General features: G+C 30.4%; 1 protein-coding gene across 2 annotated transcripts in view; it reads right to left on the reverse strand.

The window, feature by feature from the left end:
• Nucleotides 1–11,530: 11,530 nt before the first annotated feature.
• Nucleotides 11,531–17,031, reverse strand: part of LOC129001619 (limbic system-associated membrane protein-like) — a 30,167-nt gene continuing 24,666 nt past the window's right edge. The window contains exons 8-11 of one of the 2 annotated variants that reach the window (XM_054428983.1): nucleotides 15,922–16,049; nucleotides 13,598–13,817; nucleotides 12,725–12,822; nucleotides 11,531–11,752 (exon numbers count right to left, since the gene is read on the reverse strand). In XM_054428983.1, the coding sequence (XP_054284958.1) occupies nucleotides 12,725–12,822; nucleotides 13,598–13,817; nucleotides 15,922–16,049 (446 nt within the window). In that variant the 3' untranslated portion in view covers nucleotides 11,531–11,752. The remainder of the gene's footprint in view (nucleotides 11,753–12,724; nucleotides 12,823–13,597; nucleotides 13,818–15,921; nucleotides 16,050–17,031) is intronic. The other variant, XM_054428982.1, reaches the window with a different exon arrangement.

Below are 17,031 nucleotides of genomic sequence, written 5' to 3' on the forward strand. Positions count from 1 at the left end.
AAGCCCTAAAACAAAGGTTGAAGAAATGTCAGTTAAAACCCAAAATAACATTTGTAATGAGTTTCTGGGTCAGCACGTTTGGACAGTAGTAAAACTCATTATCATTGGAGCCAAACTGTTCACAGCGGCGCTTTTTAGCAACAGATATTCTCGGGGGCGTAATTTATTTTACCAAGCTAACCAGATGATGTCTATCTTATATCCAGATTCAATTTGGATTATTGTACTTACTATACAACAATATTTAATGAGAAAAATGTATCATCCTAGTGGAATAAATTTCCAAACAAACAGTAGTAAAACATAGTAGCCAAACCTTTTAAGTAATTGTAAAACCTAATTCACTAAGTACATGGAATAAAGTAAAAAATCACAAGAAGACTGTTGCAAAGCCAATTTTATATTAAAAGTTTTACAGTTTTCAAACAAACAATAACATAGTTTCAAAGCCCCCTGGTGAGGTAGACGACAGATGACACACATGAGAGTTCTAGATAGATTGTCAGGCTCTGAATATGAATATCCATGTCGCTTTAAACTTGCAGTAATTAAGCAACACTCACGAGTGCTGAATAGAAATACAGAGTTTATTTTGATTAATGGGCTACTTTCTGCACCATCAACATGTCGCTAAAGTGTGTTTTGTATAACACTTACTGTATTACCATATGTGCCATCCTATGCCAAACATTTTTATATGTTTTATATTCCTAAATACATAACGTGTTCATAGATAAGAAATGTATAATTGTATAAGCTTATCTGAAATTTACAGTTTTAATAATATATTTTTGATATAGAAAATATTCATTTTTGACCAATTAGTTTAAAAGATTTAGTGCAAATCGTGTTGGACATTCATCCAATGATGAGAGGGATTATTGTTATTGAGGATAATTATTACAAGCACCACTTAGGTCAATGAAAACCACCATATCGGAGAATTTTTTTGAAATTTTTCATTATCTAGGTACCGTACAGGTAATCGATTCTTTATTCTTTCCCAGAAGGTTAACCTCATGTATTATCCTCACCCATAGTAAGAGTATGAGCATTGATACTCTAGTCTACCTCTAGATTCAACATAGGTCAGTTCTATGAGACTCTCTCCTTTCTTTAGAACTGTACACCACTTAGACAGGCATAATCCAGTGTTATGTAGGTAAATATGACTCCTCCAATCACATACTCTAAATATAATGAAGAAATAAGGGTACGCCAAGTTGGAATGATTACTCTGGGGGTAAACAAGAATCTATACATCATCAGAAGTTGATATAATCAAACAACGTGAATCACGGCAGATATTAATACATTTCACAAGCTCCATTATTGGCAGCCAATGATTAGTAAAACTAATCAAAGTGCACTCATGTCTCCATTATTGGCAGCCAATGATTAGTAAAACTAATCAAAGTGCACTCATGTAAATCAACTCTCGTGGTCATAGAACACGTACACCACTCACGTAATCCGTTACAATTCGCGTGGTTTACAATCAAACAAGTTTAACGAGTGAGGTTTGTGAGCTCGTAAATAATTATAAGTGTTGACAAGCTTTTTGAAGCTTGTTTACAAAACTGTGTTTTGGCAGCTCACTGTTTTATGACTTGTAAATGTTCCCGATATATTCTTAAAATTAAGTGTATTTTAATACTTTAGTGATATTCTGTATTGAGATATTCTGTCAAGAACCCAATTCTATAAAGGGAATTACGTTTAATTTAAATTGATTTACCAAAAAAAATCCAATTTTTGACGCAATTACTTTTAAAATCATTGTGGATGAAAGAACTTTTAAATTTACTGCGACAGATAAAAGACATTACTTGTAATGGTTCCTGGTAAAATTGTAATAATAAACTTTAATATTTGACAATACCCAATGTTTACACACAGTTTGTTAACAAAACCACAGGGTGCTGGTTTTACGTTATAATGCGTATTTACTTATAGTCTAATCCATAACAGTGTTTTTGCACATTTGGGAATAATTTTATTTGATATAGCTACTCCCTTGGGTATTTTTAGTTTCCGATTTGTGTCGGCTTACAATGACAAAAATGTATTGTAAATTGAGTTTCTATGGAATATCTTATGATTTTTTTCTTGGTATATAATCTGCAAGTAAAAATATATATGCCAAAATCTTCGTATTTCGTAGAAGCAGTAAACATAATATAGGCTAACTCCTAGTTTTTGCTAGAATAAAGGAAGACAAAATTCGTTTATTCACCCGGTATTCAGGGCTAATATAACTTCTAATGTGAAACGAATCTAAACATAAATGTATACATCCATCATAACCAGAACAGTTTTTTATATTTATTTTAGTTTACTTTTTAGTTTATTTTTTAAATCATTAAAATCCTCATAAATACTTCAGCATAACCAAGAGGGCTCAAGTGAGAGCTTTATAAAATGTGACTACAAAGTGCGCTTGAAACTATAATTTCCTTAAAAACACTTCTTTACATTAAGTTAAATGATAAATCACTTCACATATTTAGGTACAATTATATATATTTTCCCTTGATACATCATTTTGAGTTCCTATAATAGATATCGGTTTTATTATGCCTTTTAGCGAATTTCCCATACAGGAAATAATATTATTTAAATAGGAAATAAATATGACAATTTTAAGGGAATACTTAAGTAGAAATCCAGCCCTGTAAATGGAAATTCGCCTAGACCGCAGGTTTGCTGCGGCGGAGGTATTTTATTCATATGAAGTTCCATCAACTCCTGACATGTTAAATATGTTGCAAAGATCAACAGTTATATACACAGTGAAATAATTACAATGAGGACGAATTTCTTGGCCGTGGTTTAGAGTTGGATGAAAATTATTTGAATGTCGTCTTGATCCATGCTTTACTAAAATCCATGATTCATTAAAATAGTTTTCTCCTTGCCAGTCCCTTGATCACAACCAAGTTAAAAGAAATTCTAATTTTACGTATGTTATAAACAATGGTTTGGTCACCACATAGACACTGATTGCTGAAATAAATACGAGTTAAGGGGTTTTGTCTATTAAAACAGTTTACCAAATTAGATACATTTGCCTTTCGGATTTTGACCTCATCATCTTGGGGTTTTATCTGCCGTTCTGCTCAGCAGCATTTTCTCCCCCAGTCACTTAACAGCGTAAGAACTTTCTTAAATTACGTAACCTAAGGTCTGTGTTTAACTTGAAAAAGCTGATACAATATTTTGGAACAACATGAAATTTGTTAATAAATACAGTAGGTACCTACCTATAGTAATATCGTGAGTACAAAAATGTATTAATCTCCAACAGCTTCATCTCATTATAAAGGCATCTCAGACCTCTCTAAAGTTTAAGCTTCTCATCAGTATTCATTTCGCCAAACAGCTTTACACGAGAGCTGAAGTCACTCTTGAGCGATGAGTCAATATTATTTATCCTGGCCTAGTAAAAATAATACTCGATAATTTTCCAAAATTTGTTTAAGATTTTTTTGGTTAATATTTTATAAATTGCTTAGGGGTTAACATTATATAATTTGAGTCACCCACCCTTCTTGATAGTAGTATCGCTCTGGTTAAATATGAACGTTTTCTTCTTACACTCTTCCTCTGGATTCAAGATAATAATTTAACAACTTACCTCCCTCGACACAGGACCGAACCATTTAATCTAACAATAATTGAAAATGTTAGTTCGATTAAGAACAGTGTATTTTAACATACTATCCGGACCATGAGATTAATGCGATGTCTCCGAAGTCAATCGTGCTAACTACTAAGCCAATAACTCACCCGCAGTTTAGTTAACAAACATTACATATTGTACTGATTATTGTTATATATATTTTTTAATTAAAAAGAACCTATTATGCAAAAAATGTTATAGATGCGTGTTCAGTAAGTATAAATAATATTTTGTGTTAGTTCCATTTGATTTTATAACCCATGTTTCAAAACTGTTTCTTAACAGGTTGTTTTCATTCATATTATTTAATAAAATATTTGTGAAGTTTGTATTTTAAGTTTTATTGGAACCAAAGTTAACAGTTCTTCATGAAGCAGTTTTATAATTATTTATCAAAAGTGATATAAAAAAAATAAAATCTTGTTTAATAGTCCACGTTTAAAGAGTACAATAAGTTTATACACATTTTGGTGTGATAAATATTTATATCACAAATAAATCATTTTATGGAATTTCAATTGGCATTGTTTATCGGCTGGGTCATAGTTTCATAGAGTTTTAGGTTCTGTAATTTTTCCTTTTTTAATATGGTTAAGCAAAATATACATTTTGTAGAACTTTACTGGTCATAAATATACATTGTTATAAAGTTTTATTTAACAACCAATGTATCTACACTGAATATGTGTTAAAATAGTGTTTTATGCCCTGTAACTTTGTACCAAGTATTTTAGCTCTATCTGCATTTTTTTTTTAAATATTAAACCGTTCCGGGACTTTTCAATCACACTGTATATAAGATAGAAAATCTTTTGAAAAAACCCGTAAGCCACACATATTAACCATATACTTGAATAAAGGTTCATGATATGGGATTTACGTGCTCTCGTAAGGGATTAGTGAATATCCAATACCTGTTACATTTATTTATAATTGTTTTTGTACCTTTTTCCTGAGTTAAACTTATGAATCTTACCATAGATTTTATATATCACACCATTAGAAGTTAAAACAAGTATTTCTAAGATTGGGTTAGTAATAAACCAAAAAATATCTTTTTTATAAAATGCATGTTTATAGCATTAACAAACAATATGAATATATTTTTTTTAATTTTTAGTATTGGCTTTTGATGGTAACAAGCAGTTTATATGGGAACATATTTTTTGTTCATTACTAAAAGAAATAGACAGTAGGTGTAAATTGAAAAGTTGTTCATCTTTACAAAACGCCAAAAGTTATATGCTATTTTACATATGTTGCCTTTTTATTTTTTTTATTTACAGGGCTACCAACATTACAACAAAATGCAATGTTGGTAAAAAATTATCATTTTGAACAATGTCACATGTTACACATCATTGTAAAGCTGTAAGAATTTTTAATCAGAACGTAAAGGTTTTAAGCTTTACGAAAATACAGGGTATTACGTCAAAGGTTCAAAAAATTCACAAAAATGGCCGCCATTTTGAAACGAATTGAGATAATTGAAATCTGATTTCACCAAAATGTTGCTCTAGGGAATTTGGATATTCAAACCCGTGGTTTTCATTTCTGGAACACCCTGTGCTTGGATCATTTTCGAAGTATTTTAAATGTATTCCTCATATGGGATTTAGAGGACAATAATTCAATTGCACGTTCCTGTGTAGAAACGTACTCCCGTAAAATTATGTGTAAGGGTTGTATGATTTACCCTGTATAAAACAGTAGAAATATTAACTTAAATTAAAATCAAATACAGTTCAGGTTTCTACATCACTATTATTTGTAATGTTTGGGACATTGTTATTGCAAACACAGTTTAACTATTTACCGCAAATACAGCAGTGAAGTTTTGTGTGGCTAAAGTTTGGAGGACTTTGTCGTGGATTGTCTTTGGTAAGATCGATTCATGCTGAAATGCCCCTTGGGACTTTTGATCACATTGACGCTTTAGTGTCATATTTTGTTGAAACCTATTGAAAAAAACTTGTTGTTGAGTAGGGTGGTTTACTTCTTTTAAGAAAATTGTCCTGTTGGATATTTTTATATGAAGAAATATACATCGATACCTGCGATCGATTTAAACATCAAATTAAAACTTGAAATAAAAACCAGATATTGTAAGTTGCAAATTGTACTTGAGGTACGAGGATCTTTTCTATTTGAAAAGTAATTTGACCTTGTTTAAACCGAAACATTCTCTCTCAAAAATGATTTGTTTAGAATTTAGATGAATTCTTGGAGGTAGTAACTATCATAGGTGCTATAATGGATTACTATGATAGGTTACTGTTATCTTATTTTTTATATGACCGATTTGTTTATTTTGTATAGGTACGTGTGTATATTTAAATTCTTACGTATTTTATGGGTACGTAACACAGCTATTTCATACTTATAGCTTGACCAGATAGATATAATTCATAACCGAATGAAAAATGGCATTATGGTCCAAAATCTATACTTAGAATCTAATCAGCAACCTTCAGATCTTAGGGTGAACAAATATGCCATGTAACACAACCGCTATTAAAACAGTTTCTTTGCTTAAAAAGTAATAAATAATTACCTTAACGAGACCAGGCCTAACGGTATATGACTGAGATTAGTTAACAGATCTTATTTATTGACGCAAACTGATTAGAACAAAAACATGTTAACAGTTTTAGTCTTAAAAAATTGATCTGTATATATTCTCATTACAAAAAATAAATTAAATGTATGTATAACTCACTCTCTAACCATATACATTGCAACATTAGTTAGGAGTTTTAAGTAAATAATTGAACTTAGACCAGTTTTTCCCTGGACACAAATGAATACACCTCGTATATTTTCAGAAAGAAAGTGAATAATGATCCACTCCAACCAAACATCCCTTCTTGAAAGGTGAGGTGAATGTTGAGCTCAATATGGTACTCTGTAAATACTCTAGTCCAGTCCACAGCACGTATACAGTTGAAATATACACATACCTTTCGTCTATATATAAATATGCAAATGGTGATCTAATAAGGTATTTAGATCTATGGCATTTAAAGAAATATGTGCAAATTACATGGTTTAAAAAGGAAGAGGGCAATAGTTATATTCACTAAGGTAACACATTCTTCTCAACCTTGGTGTGATTAATGTTGTGGGCTTGTTACAAACTACCTAATAATTAAAATTAATTAGGAATAAAATTATAGGATAGGAATGTATATAAAGGTGATAATCAGATGACACATTATACATCCGAAGGATTTTCTTGGTGTGTCAAACTAATTTTTAGAAATCAATTTCCTCAACAATTACTTTTCACTAAAAGTACTGCTAACTTCGTTTGATTGAATATCGGTTTTCTACTTAAGACTAAAGTATTTAATATATTAAATTGATGTTTTATTCTGTTATCTTGGGAGTTTTATTTTCAATCAACGAAACTTCCCTTTGCAGTGTTTTAAAATGCATGTTTTACCTTCTTATAATATCAATGTTAATGAAACGCTCTCCTTAACCATGTACTGTAATGAAATCAGCAAATTTAAATATAATCAAAGTATTACCTGTACTATTTAATATTATGTAACCTGTTTCATGTAATCATTTACATATTAATATAACGTATTTGATATTGTAAAATATAATCCATAGAATACTATATATGTACTGCACGGTAAAGTTCCATGTTAGGTATGTATACTAACCTGTTATTATTAATACACCAAAACTGTATACAAATAACAAAGCAGTTATAACTATATGAACAATATAGTTATAAGTTATAGTTATAGGTGTAACTATATAGTTATATAGTTATAGTCATATAGTTATAACTATATAACTATATGAAAACACAATTATTTAATATTATATTCATCCCTGTTTGAAAACTCCATACATAAGCTTCGATCCTAAAGTCCATAGTCAGTCCCTTAATGATGCAATTATTTGTTTTTTTTTCCTTTTATTAAATATAACTTGATAATTGCTTTTCAAAATTATTCTTTACTTATTTAACAGTAACCACAGATTTGAAATTATATCTAAAAAATAATAATAGCAATAGTAAAAAAAGTAATAGTAAAAATGTAGTTATTAGGGTAATGTCTGAATATACATATTACCATTACAAGCCACCCCTTTTCACTGGGGAGGGGTAGAAGCCCCTGAGGTGATCTCAGTGGTAATTGTAATGTAATCCTCATCAGTATCAAATCTGGCCCCCAACACATGCAGTGCTTCCTTGTAATCTGTTGTGTAATAGAGTAGCGACGTGTGTTTGAATAAGGTATTGCAGTCCACTTACTATATAGGAATTATTTCAGCCAAACTATGTTTTTACCTCTTCATACTTAGACTTATTATTTTACTTTTTCTAAACAACAACAAAAATTAAAAAAAAATATCAATACGAATTAGACATTTTACAAATTTTTTGAAAGACGTACTCCATTTCACAGAACGTGTAGGTTTTAAGGGATATTAAGTTTATCATATTTTTATATTTTTACTATTGGAGTTCTATAGATAATTAACACATCAGGTCAGTCTGAGACTTGTTAGCGCTCGATTTACTACCATAAGAGTTGTCCTAAAGTCCACTGAGCTAAGATTTTATTTGTCTTAAGGATTATTGAATGAATATTTACAGTTCTTACAAGTATCAGAATCCAGTTAGTTCAAAAACTATTCTACCATCAAAAAAAAAAAAAACAATCTAAAGCATGAATAATTAAATATGATAGAAAAAAATATTAAAGTTCCTACGATGGTTACCGACTACTTTAGAAGACGTCAGCAACAATAAGCAAAACACTTGTGAAAAATATCTTGTCATTGTAACATAACACACTTTTTAAAATTTTTGTATACACGCAAAAAAAACCCTTACCATCATAATCGTACATATGACTTAACAAGATAGGACATTCCTCATTGGCTGGCGTAAAGATATTTAAAAGAATTGTCCTGGTTATTATTGACGATCCATCTAAGTAAAGCTTAATCAGTAAATTTACTTATCTTAAGAAAGGTTCTATACTTATTGACTAGAGAAAAGATTAAGTAAATTTAACGAAACCTTTCATACTAGACCATAACAATCTCATAATGAAATATATCTTTAGGCTTTGTCGAGCTCTACCAAAACGTTTTATCAAAATAAATATAAGAAAATGAAATGTAATATTACTGCCATTGTTAGATGATTTGTTTGTTTCGAGAAACGATCTTTAAAATATAAGTTTAAGTTGTTAACATGAAAAATCAACCGATGGAGAATAGTTCCTAAACTATTTTTGACAAAACTCTGTAAAGAAAATAAATTAGAAAAGGTGTTAATGTTTACGTACTTATTGTTGTTAAAGTTCTATGTATCATTTGGTAATTACAAACCAGGAGTCATTGTTATACATATATCTACGTTCAAATCATATCTAAATAACCAACAACCTACAAAGGCAGACTGTGTATGAAAAGGTAAGTTTAATGTGTGTATTCCCAAACCGGAACACTTTAATGGGACAAACGACGGAAGTAGGGTAGAAAATTACGCAACCGGAAACAGGGAAACCCGACAAAGTAGGTGAGGGGTGAGAGGGCAGCTAGTGACAATCTTACACCAACTTATCCTGGTTGTGGCGTAATAACAATAAAACTTTATAATAATGGTAACAATGTTAATTCAATTAAGCTATTTGGTTCAATCGTCTTAGAATCTAAAACGATAAATTTGTAATGTATCCTAATATCTACTAAATTAACCTTTTTTTTTTTAAATAAGTTAATCATATCAAATCAGATTTTTTCAACGAAAATATTACAAAACATGACACATAATAATATTAAAATATGTGAACTGAGAGAGGTATATATTTAAAAAATCTAAATTGAAAGTAGAAATATCATTTAATTAAGAACTACTGATAACTGTTCAAAAGTGTATTTTTAATTGATGAACCCATTGTGAATGAATGTTAAATTAAATGCGGTAACGTCCTTCCATGCTACATTGTATCGACTATGGGATAAAATATCGCCAAAACAGAAATTATAGTGCTATAAATAATTGCTTGGTAGCAACATCATTGTATTTATTTATTACTGACATATTTCTGTTGTTCTGAAATTCACTCAAAACCTTTGAAATCAATTTAACATACCTTGCGTCATCCAAAGTTACCTTGCGTTTTCTATTGTTTATTATTATTGTATATTTCAATTATAAATGTGAGAGTTCGGTCGAAACAGAACATAATACAATTATGCAAGTTAAATTAAGACCTTAGCCTACAGTAAGCCGTAGGATTAACAAATAATGCTGGTTTTCCCCTCTAAGCCTGGTCTTAGACGCGTTTTCACTTTATATCAGGAATACGCTAAACGAGTAATTCTTAATGTTATTGTTTTCAGCTTTTGCTGCTATTTTAGGGAGGCAATTTTCTAATGAATGTTAAGTGTTAAGGTTATATTAACTGTTTTTATAGCATCCATCGTTAATGCAGTTTCAATAATACTAGAAAAAGTGCATTTGCTATTCTTAATATTTAAGTTTTAAGAAATTTTAATGGTTTTGGTTTAATTTAAAACCGTGAGCTTTACAAATCATAATATTGTTTATCGTAATGTGAAAGCCTGTTAGATGAGAGCATCTGATTCAACCACTTTTTCCACACAGAACAAAGTTGTAGTTTAAGTGAATTTAGATTAAAGACAATGCTGAGGAATAAATTAAAAATACATACGACCCCATAAAATCTGCATACGCTACCAAAATCAGTGTAAAAGGAAAATCCTTTTCATCTCGAGACAAAAGATATTACGAATTGCCTGAAAGTAGTTACAGCTTCCTTAACAAATTGGTGTAATTTGCATAAACAGCTGGGTTGTAAGTTTCTTTCCTATTAACGCCACAATTAATTTAACCTCGTGTACCTTTATTTTAAAAAATGTGGTTTTATGTTATATCTAAAACGTGAAGAGTTATTTTTTTATTTTTACAGCCCCTGATGTTACCATTCAATACTGTATTGAGTAAAATACATGTAGGTATTAATCTTGAAGAACCCTGTGTTATTTAATACGTTTTTTTACTTTATTGTTGATTCATATAAACTTTTCTTTTGCCAGTTAAAAAATCTGACATTTTTATGTCATTTGCCTCTAATGTTGCCTCGGAGATGGCACTAGCCTAGGCCATAGAGTATATCTAATGCGAAAACAATATTACTCGAGAAAATAATTTCCATTTATCGAAAACTTTATGTAGAAAGTTCAATTATAATGGTATAGAGTCTCATAATTAATTGTAACTAATTAAATATAGAATTTCTTGAAATAATTACCAACGATTAAACATGTACAAGCTTTAAATAAAAAAATTTTCTTTGAAAACTGTACTACGATTTGTTTAATTTAAATTTCCAATGAAGTATCAAATAAAGGTGAATGTAATGTCTTTATTAAATGTTATACATTATATTCTTATAAATTACATTTACATTTGATATCTTAAAAATAAAGTTAACAGATTACCTTCAGGATACATAGTAACAGATTTGGATAATGTACATAAGTAATGCTGTAAGAACGACGTAAAAGAAACGAAAAATAATATCTGCGAGAGGAAAATCAAATAAATAATTCATCCAGCGAAATGTTTCTCTCAAAGATCTTTTATTCATCACAAAGTTATATCACATAAGAACACATTATGAAAATATCTTTATAAAACCTCTTACAAATAACTGGCTTTATTAAAATCTTTCAACGTTATAAAATTAAACTAAAAAGAGGGTAATATCTACAGTTTCACACATATAAAAATACATTTTTCAAATTTGAATTCTTGAAAACACTTTATACACAACTTTACATCTTGAATAAATTACTTAAATTACAATAAAAGTAATAGGTAGTTTAATTACAAAAGAAATATTTAAAATTAATGATATGTTATTTTACACATTGCCTTACTAAATATCCTGACAAATATATGTTTTAATACATTGCGTAAAACTAACAACGAATAATAATGTATAGAAAAAGTTATAACTACGTAAAAATGGTGGGAGTTTCTGGAGGAAAACAAGAATGAGCGTGCTGAAACAAAATAAAGTTGTTACCATACTTTAAATACATATGTCTTTTAACTAAAAATGCTAAGTCATTATTCCAAACCATGATTACGGGCTAGTTTTAACTTTAGTCTTTTTATGCGTTGTAATTTACTTATTTGAATATGCAATATATTAAAATAAATATATAGGTTTGCTTATTATTTTGTTTTGCTTTTTATTTTCGTCTTTATTTAGTTCTTAAGGAGTTTTATAAATATAAACTAATCTACACATCGGCTAAAATCATCTACTTTAGGTAACTTTTGGTCTTATATAGTATTATTTAAACAACCATGGATAAAAACCACAAGAAAATCAACAGTTATTTGTAACTACAACTGATAATAACAGGGGGAGTGAACCCGTTGCATGAAAACGAGCACTTGTCAAGTACCGCTATTACAGGAGTTATTTTGAAACTAATAACAGTCATATTTTTCGGCCAGTTTAAAATAATTAACTAAAAGCTTAAGTAACTAAAGGAAATACTCACGCTGTTAATAACAGTAGGCCTAAATGTTTCATCATTTTCAGAAGCTGGCCTTTTTTAGTATTTTCTACAAATATTTCCTGACTTACCCATAGCTGCACAAATTTGTCCAACTGTGTATACTTATCATTGGCAATTCGATTGCAATTTGATTTGCTTTATTGACATTATGTTGGTTTGTTGCCGTAATATCGTAAATTATATTATTTACCTGAAGAAATGGGAGTTAAAAGGCCAGATGTTGTTCAGCTTTTTTGTTTCGCTTAACTATGAATATTTAAAAATCTGAAAACTACACAGTGATAATACTTGTATACTTGTATATACTCGTATGTCTCAAAATGTATGCCAAAGACAACAAAGAAATTACCATCCCATATTATGGAAGCTAAAATAGACAAGGAGGCGTGTCCTTTTCATAGAGTTATCAAGGAAATAAAAACCTGCTGTAAACTCATTTCTTACCTATAAAGCGGATCGGAGAAGTAAACACGTCATGAGCAATATCCTTTGGAAAGCTTGAAACGATGTCGACGACGACGATAACAGCTCGAGGTTTCGCTCTGAAAATAAACAAAAACTTAATTTCACTGTCACGCAACATTTGTTTACGAGATGATTTTTCGCATTAAAACTGCAATAAAAGTTGTCTTTATACGTGTAAACTAGCTGTTCTGAATTGTACATAGTTTTAACTGACTACTCAATTCCCGTACATAGGACGGGTTAACACCTCGTTTAGTGTAAAGATAAATTATTGACGATTCAAATATCAATTAAATGAAAACTACTGTGCGAGTTTTTCCCTCGTTACATTGTAAATGTCATGTTAAAATACAGAGTTACGGTAGCACAGTCCAAGTCAAAGTAGTAGAATTTGATTTGTCTAAATTTAATATGCAGTATATGTACTCATACAGTGATTGTTATAAATTACTAATAGTAATTTTGATTCATTAGAATATAGCCGATACACTTCATATCCGTAGAATACTTCTAAACAATAATATGCTTTACTTCACAACTAAAAATCGTTGTTCCAATTTAATCATGAATTTATAAAAATGTATTAGGATAATAGTAGCTCCTTGAATATTATTTTGCAGCCAGGTAAATAATGATCTTCTCGATTCATAGAGTATACAATGTGAAAAAAATTAAATTTGACTTTTTCAATCAAAGCTAAGACAAATAGGCATATAACAGGGATAAAATTAAATGACAAGCACAAAGGCTGAAAAATCTCACATACCTTTGTCTGAAAAATAATCTGAAATTCATGTGTTACTATTTAGTAATATGTGAAGAGAAATGGTGAAATCGAAAAAATCTACTAACCGAAGAAGTCATCGTCAACTCCGCGCGTGTAGAACTGGTATACGTCGCTGAGGTCTCCCCAGCCATATCTGTTGCGTGCCTGTATGTGTACTTGGAACACCGAGGCAGGCTGAAGACTCTGCAGGTGGTACCAGACAAAGTGCTGAGGGGGCCCTGACCTGGCCTGGGGGGAGAAACTAACCTCCTGCCACGTACCCAGCTGCTGGTGTGAGTCGTTGATCTGGGTAATACATTTCACATTAGTGACGTCATAGTAGTAATATACCACTACAGAAAATTAACATTAACAATGAACACAAATTAATTAGGTTGCCCTGACTTGGCCTGGGGGGGGCAACTCACTTCCCGCCACGTACCCAGCTGCTGATCAATATTATTCAGTGTCTTCATTGAATTATCAGAAGATCATAGAGGTCGTAATACTTATAACTTGGCGAAAACAGCATATTCATCGTTTACTAAGCATTAGTGACGACAGTCTAGTAGTGAATCACAAAATGTCAGTGACAGGTCAGACTAGTGATGGATTACAGGAAGATCAGTAACGTCATATTAATTATGTATGACAACTAGTTAGGGACTTCAGTCTAGGGATGGATTACCAAATACATGACGTCATATTACTGATAACTATTCGGTGACAACAGCGTATTTGTGCTTTACTTAAGCTCAGTTATGTAAATTCAGTGAAGGATTACAACAGGTCAGTGACATTATACTAATGATGGATCACTACTAGCTAATTAAAGAGAGTGTAATAAATATTGTGTGATTATCAGTAACAACACCCTATGTGTACCCTATAGTTACAAATCAGTGATATATTGTGATGGTTATCATTTTGATAGTTTTTTCATGTCATCGAACTTTTTTAACAGCATTAAACAGAAGTATTTACCTTTGTGCTCGTGTGTATAAGCTTATGGCCACCTCTAAAGCCAAGCACTAGCATGTAAACTCAATAATATTTTCTTGACATTCAAATCACTAATACATTTAAAATCACTATAGTATATCATTTTCGCCAAATGTATAGGGTGTTTAAAAAAGGTAGGGACATATTCTACGTAGTGATTCCTTGGGCCAAAATAAAAAGAAAAAAAATTACTTACCAAAATCGCTTCGTTAACCAAATATTTTCGTTTCGTATTTTTTACATAAAAATTTTTATCCATGGCTTGTTTCCACAGATGTTTATGAAACTTAGTATGTATGAGAGATGCATGCTACAAAAAAGTTACGTTGATAAAAAAAAATTGCAAAATGGTGATAATTTTAATTTCTTAAACTTAAATTACCAAGAAATAGCAGATTTTATGAAGAAATGTCAATTAAACTTGTAATTGACATTAAAATCTTCCTATGAAATTACATCAAGTTCCCAAAGATGGAATGAAAAATAACTGAAATATAGTTTTTTGAGTTGTACAATGAGGAAAACCTCACTAGCTTAGTCTTATAAATGGTCTTATTCTACCCCGTTTTACAACTAAAAATACTGATATTTCAGTTATTTCTTATTGGATCTTTTTTTTACTTGGTGTCGTTTGATAGGACATTTTAAATGACATATAAAAATCTAATAGACAAATGAACATTTTTCCCTAACATAGATCTCTTCTATCTTAACATACATACCAGATCTTAAGGTTTATAAAGATCAGTGGAAACAATATAAAGATGAAAATGATAATGTAAAAATACAAAATGGCGGATATCTGGTAACGAAGAGATTTTGAAAAAAAAACCTATTCCTGATTTTCTCTTTATTTTTACCCAAGGAATCACTACGTAGTTAATTTTGTCCCCACCTTTTTTCCGATTAACCTGTATAGATGTATATTACTAGTTTGTGTGTATATAATTTTTTTAGATATTTTTCTTTTTAGTGAAATTATATTTTCACCTTTATTTTGTGAGAGAACTAAATCGTACTGGGGGATTTAAACTTTTTACAATGCATAATTTATGAACGTAATTAACGTAATTTTATTTTGGTAACTTGGAAACTACGTGGTAGTATAAAACACTGGCTGTGATATAAAACACTTTTAACAAATATTGGTATTGTAGAGTGTTCACTGAGTAACTGAGTACCTAACAGTGATAAAAAGATAAACAAAAGAAAATGTGATAGGAGATAGATTATGTATTACTACCATATGTATGGAAGAAATACACATTTTGCAATGTCATTATAATATTCTCAGTACATTGAATTTATCGAATACTGTTGAAAATTTTTTTTTACATAGGTAGATCAAATTATTTTACTCCGAGTCATTTATTGATTGGATAATTCAAAGACGTAGATATGAGCTTACCAATATCCTCCGGTATATGAATCTCACTTCCATAATGGACGATACAGACTCGACCACTGCAGTCAGGTTGTAGCTGTTGACAGAGTAGCTGTATGGTGAGCTCACTACCTTAGCTCGACCTGGCTTGCCTGCAACAAATAAAGATAAAAATTATTATAGTCGCAGTGGACTATAACTAAAATGTATGTAAACTAAAATGTAATGTAAAATACATAATCAAAGTGTGTTTAGATAAAACAGCATTGGACAAAACAGAATAAAGTACAGCACGAAAATCATTCATATATTAATAAGTGTGTTTTTACACCATCAATTCCTACATTTAATTATGTAGTATAATTTATCTACGGGCATTAACTCGTCAACTGAATAGCCATCATAACACACACATCTTCCTTATGATCAAGACATACATTAATTATTGAAATGACTTTTTAATATATTCAGGGAGAGTTTTGAGGACTCGTATCGCAATACGTGTCAGTAAATTTTCAACAGTTTTTTTTTTAAGTTTTTGATGTAAATAGCAAAGTTTTAGTACCTCTAGTGTCCTAGAGTGTCCGTATATTTATATTTTTAAATCCTATTTTTAATTTGGCTGTTCACTCATAGTAGTATAAAAAACTAATCCTTTCTTAGAAGATGTTAGAACTATTTTTGTGTAGTTTTTGGTAATGTAAACCAATATGTCGATCCAATGATAGGTTACGGTATCAAATTATGTCATTTTGTTTAACCTTTATCTCACTTTGAAAGGAGGTGTTTTTTTATTGTAATTGTAATGAAGACCATTCAGTAAGTGCAACCACTAACGCTTCAACGCAAGTGAGACTTGATGCTGTATTAGTGTTGATCTATTTGATAAAAATATCCAGAGTTTACCACCCTGCCATTTTTAGTTAACAGAAACAATGGTTTTACAGGCAAACATATATAACATAAAGTCTAGTTATAAAATAGTAGAGGGCTGATATTAAGATCGAACAAAAGCTGCGAGAAGTAAGAAGAAAATAACACGAGAAAACTCATATCTGCTGCATCGTGTAATGCTACTGACTAAATAATGTTCAATATGGAACATCATATGCACAAACTGTCTCGTGCACAGAG

The sequence above is a fragment of the Macrosteles quadrilineatus genome, unplaced genomic scaffold (assembly GCF_028750875.1).
Source record: "Macrosteles quadrilineatus isolate MER2022 unplaced genomic scaffold, UCM_ALF_1.0 Scaffold_8__2_contigs__length_117827958, whole genome shotgun sequence".
In the NCBI taxonomy this organism is placed as follows: Eukaryota; Metazoa; Arthropoda; class Insecta; order Hemiptera; family Cicadellidae; genus Macrosteles; species Macrosteles quadrilineatus.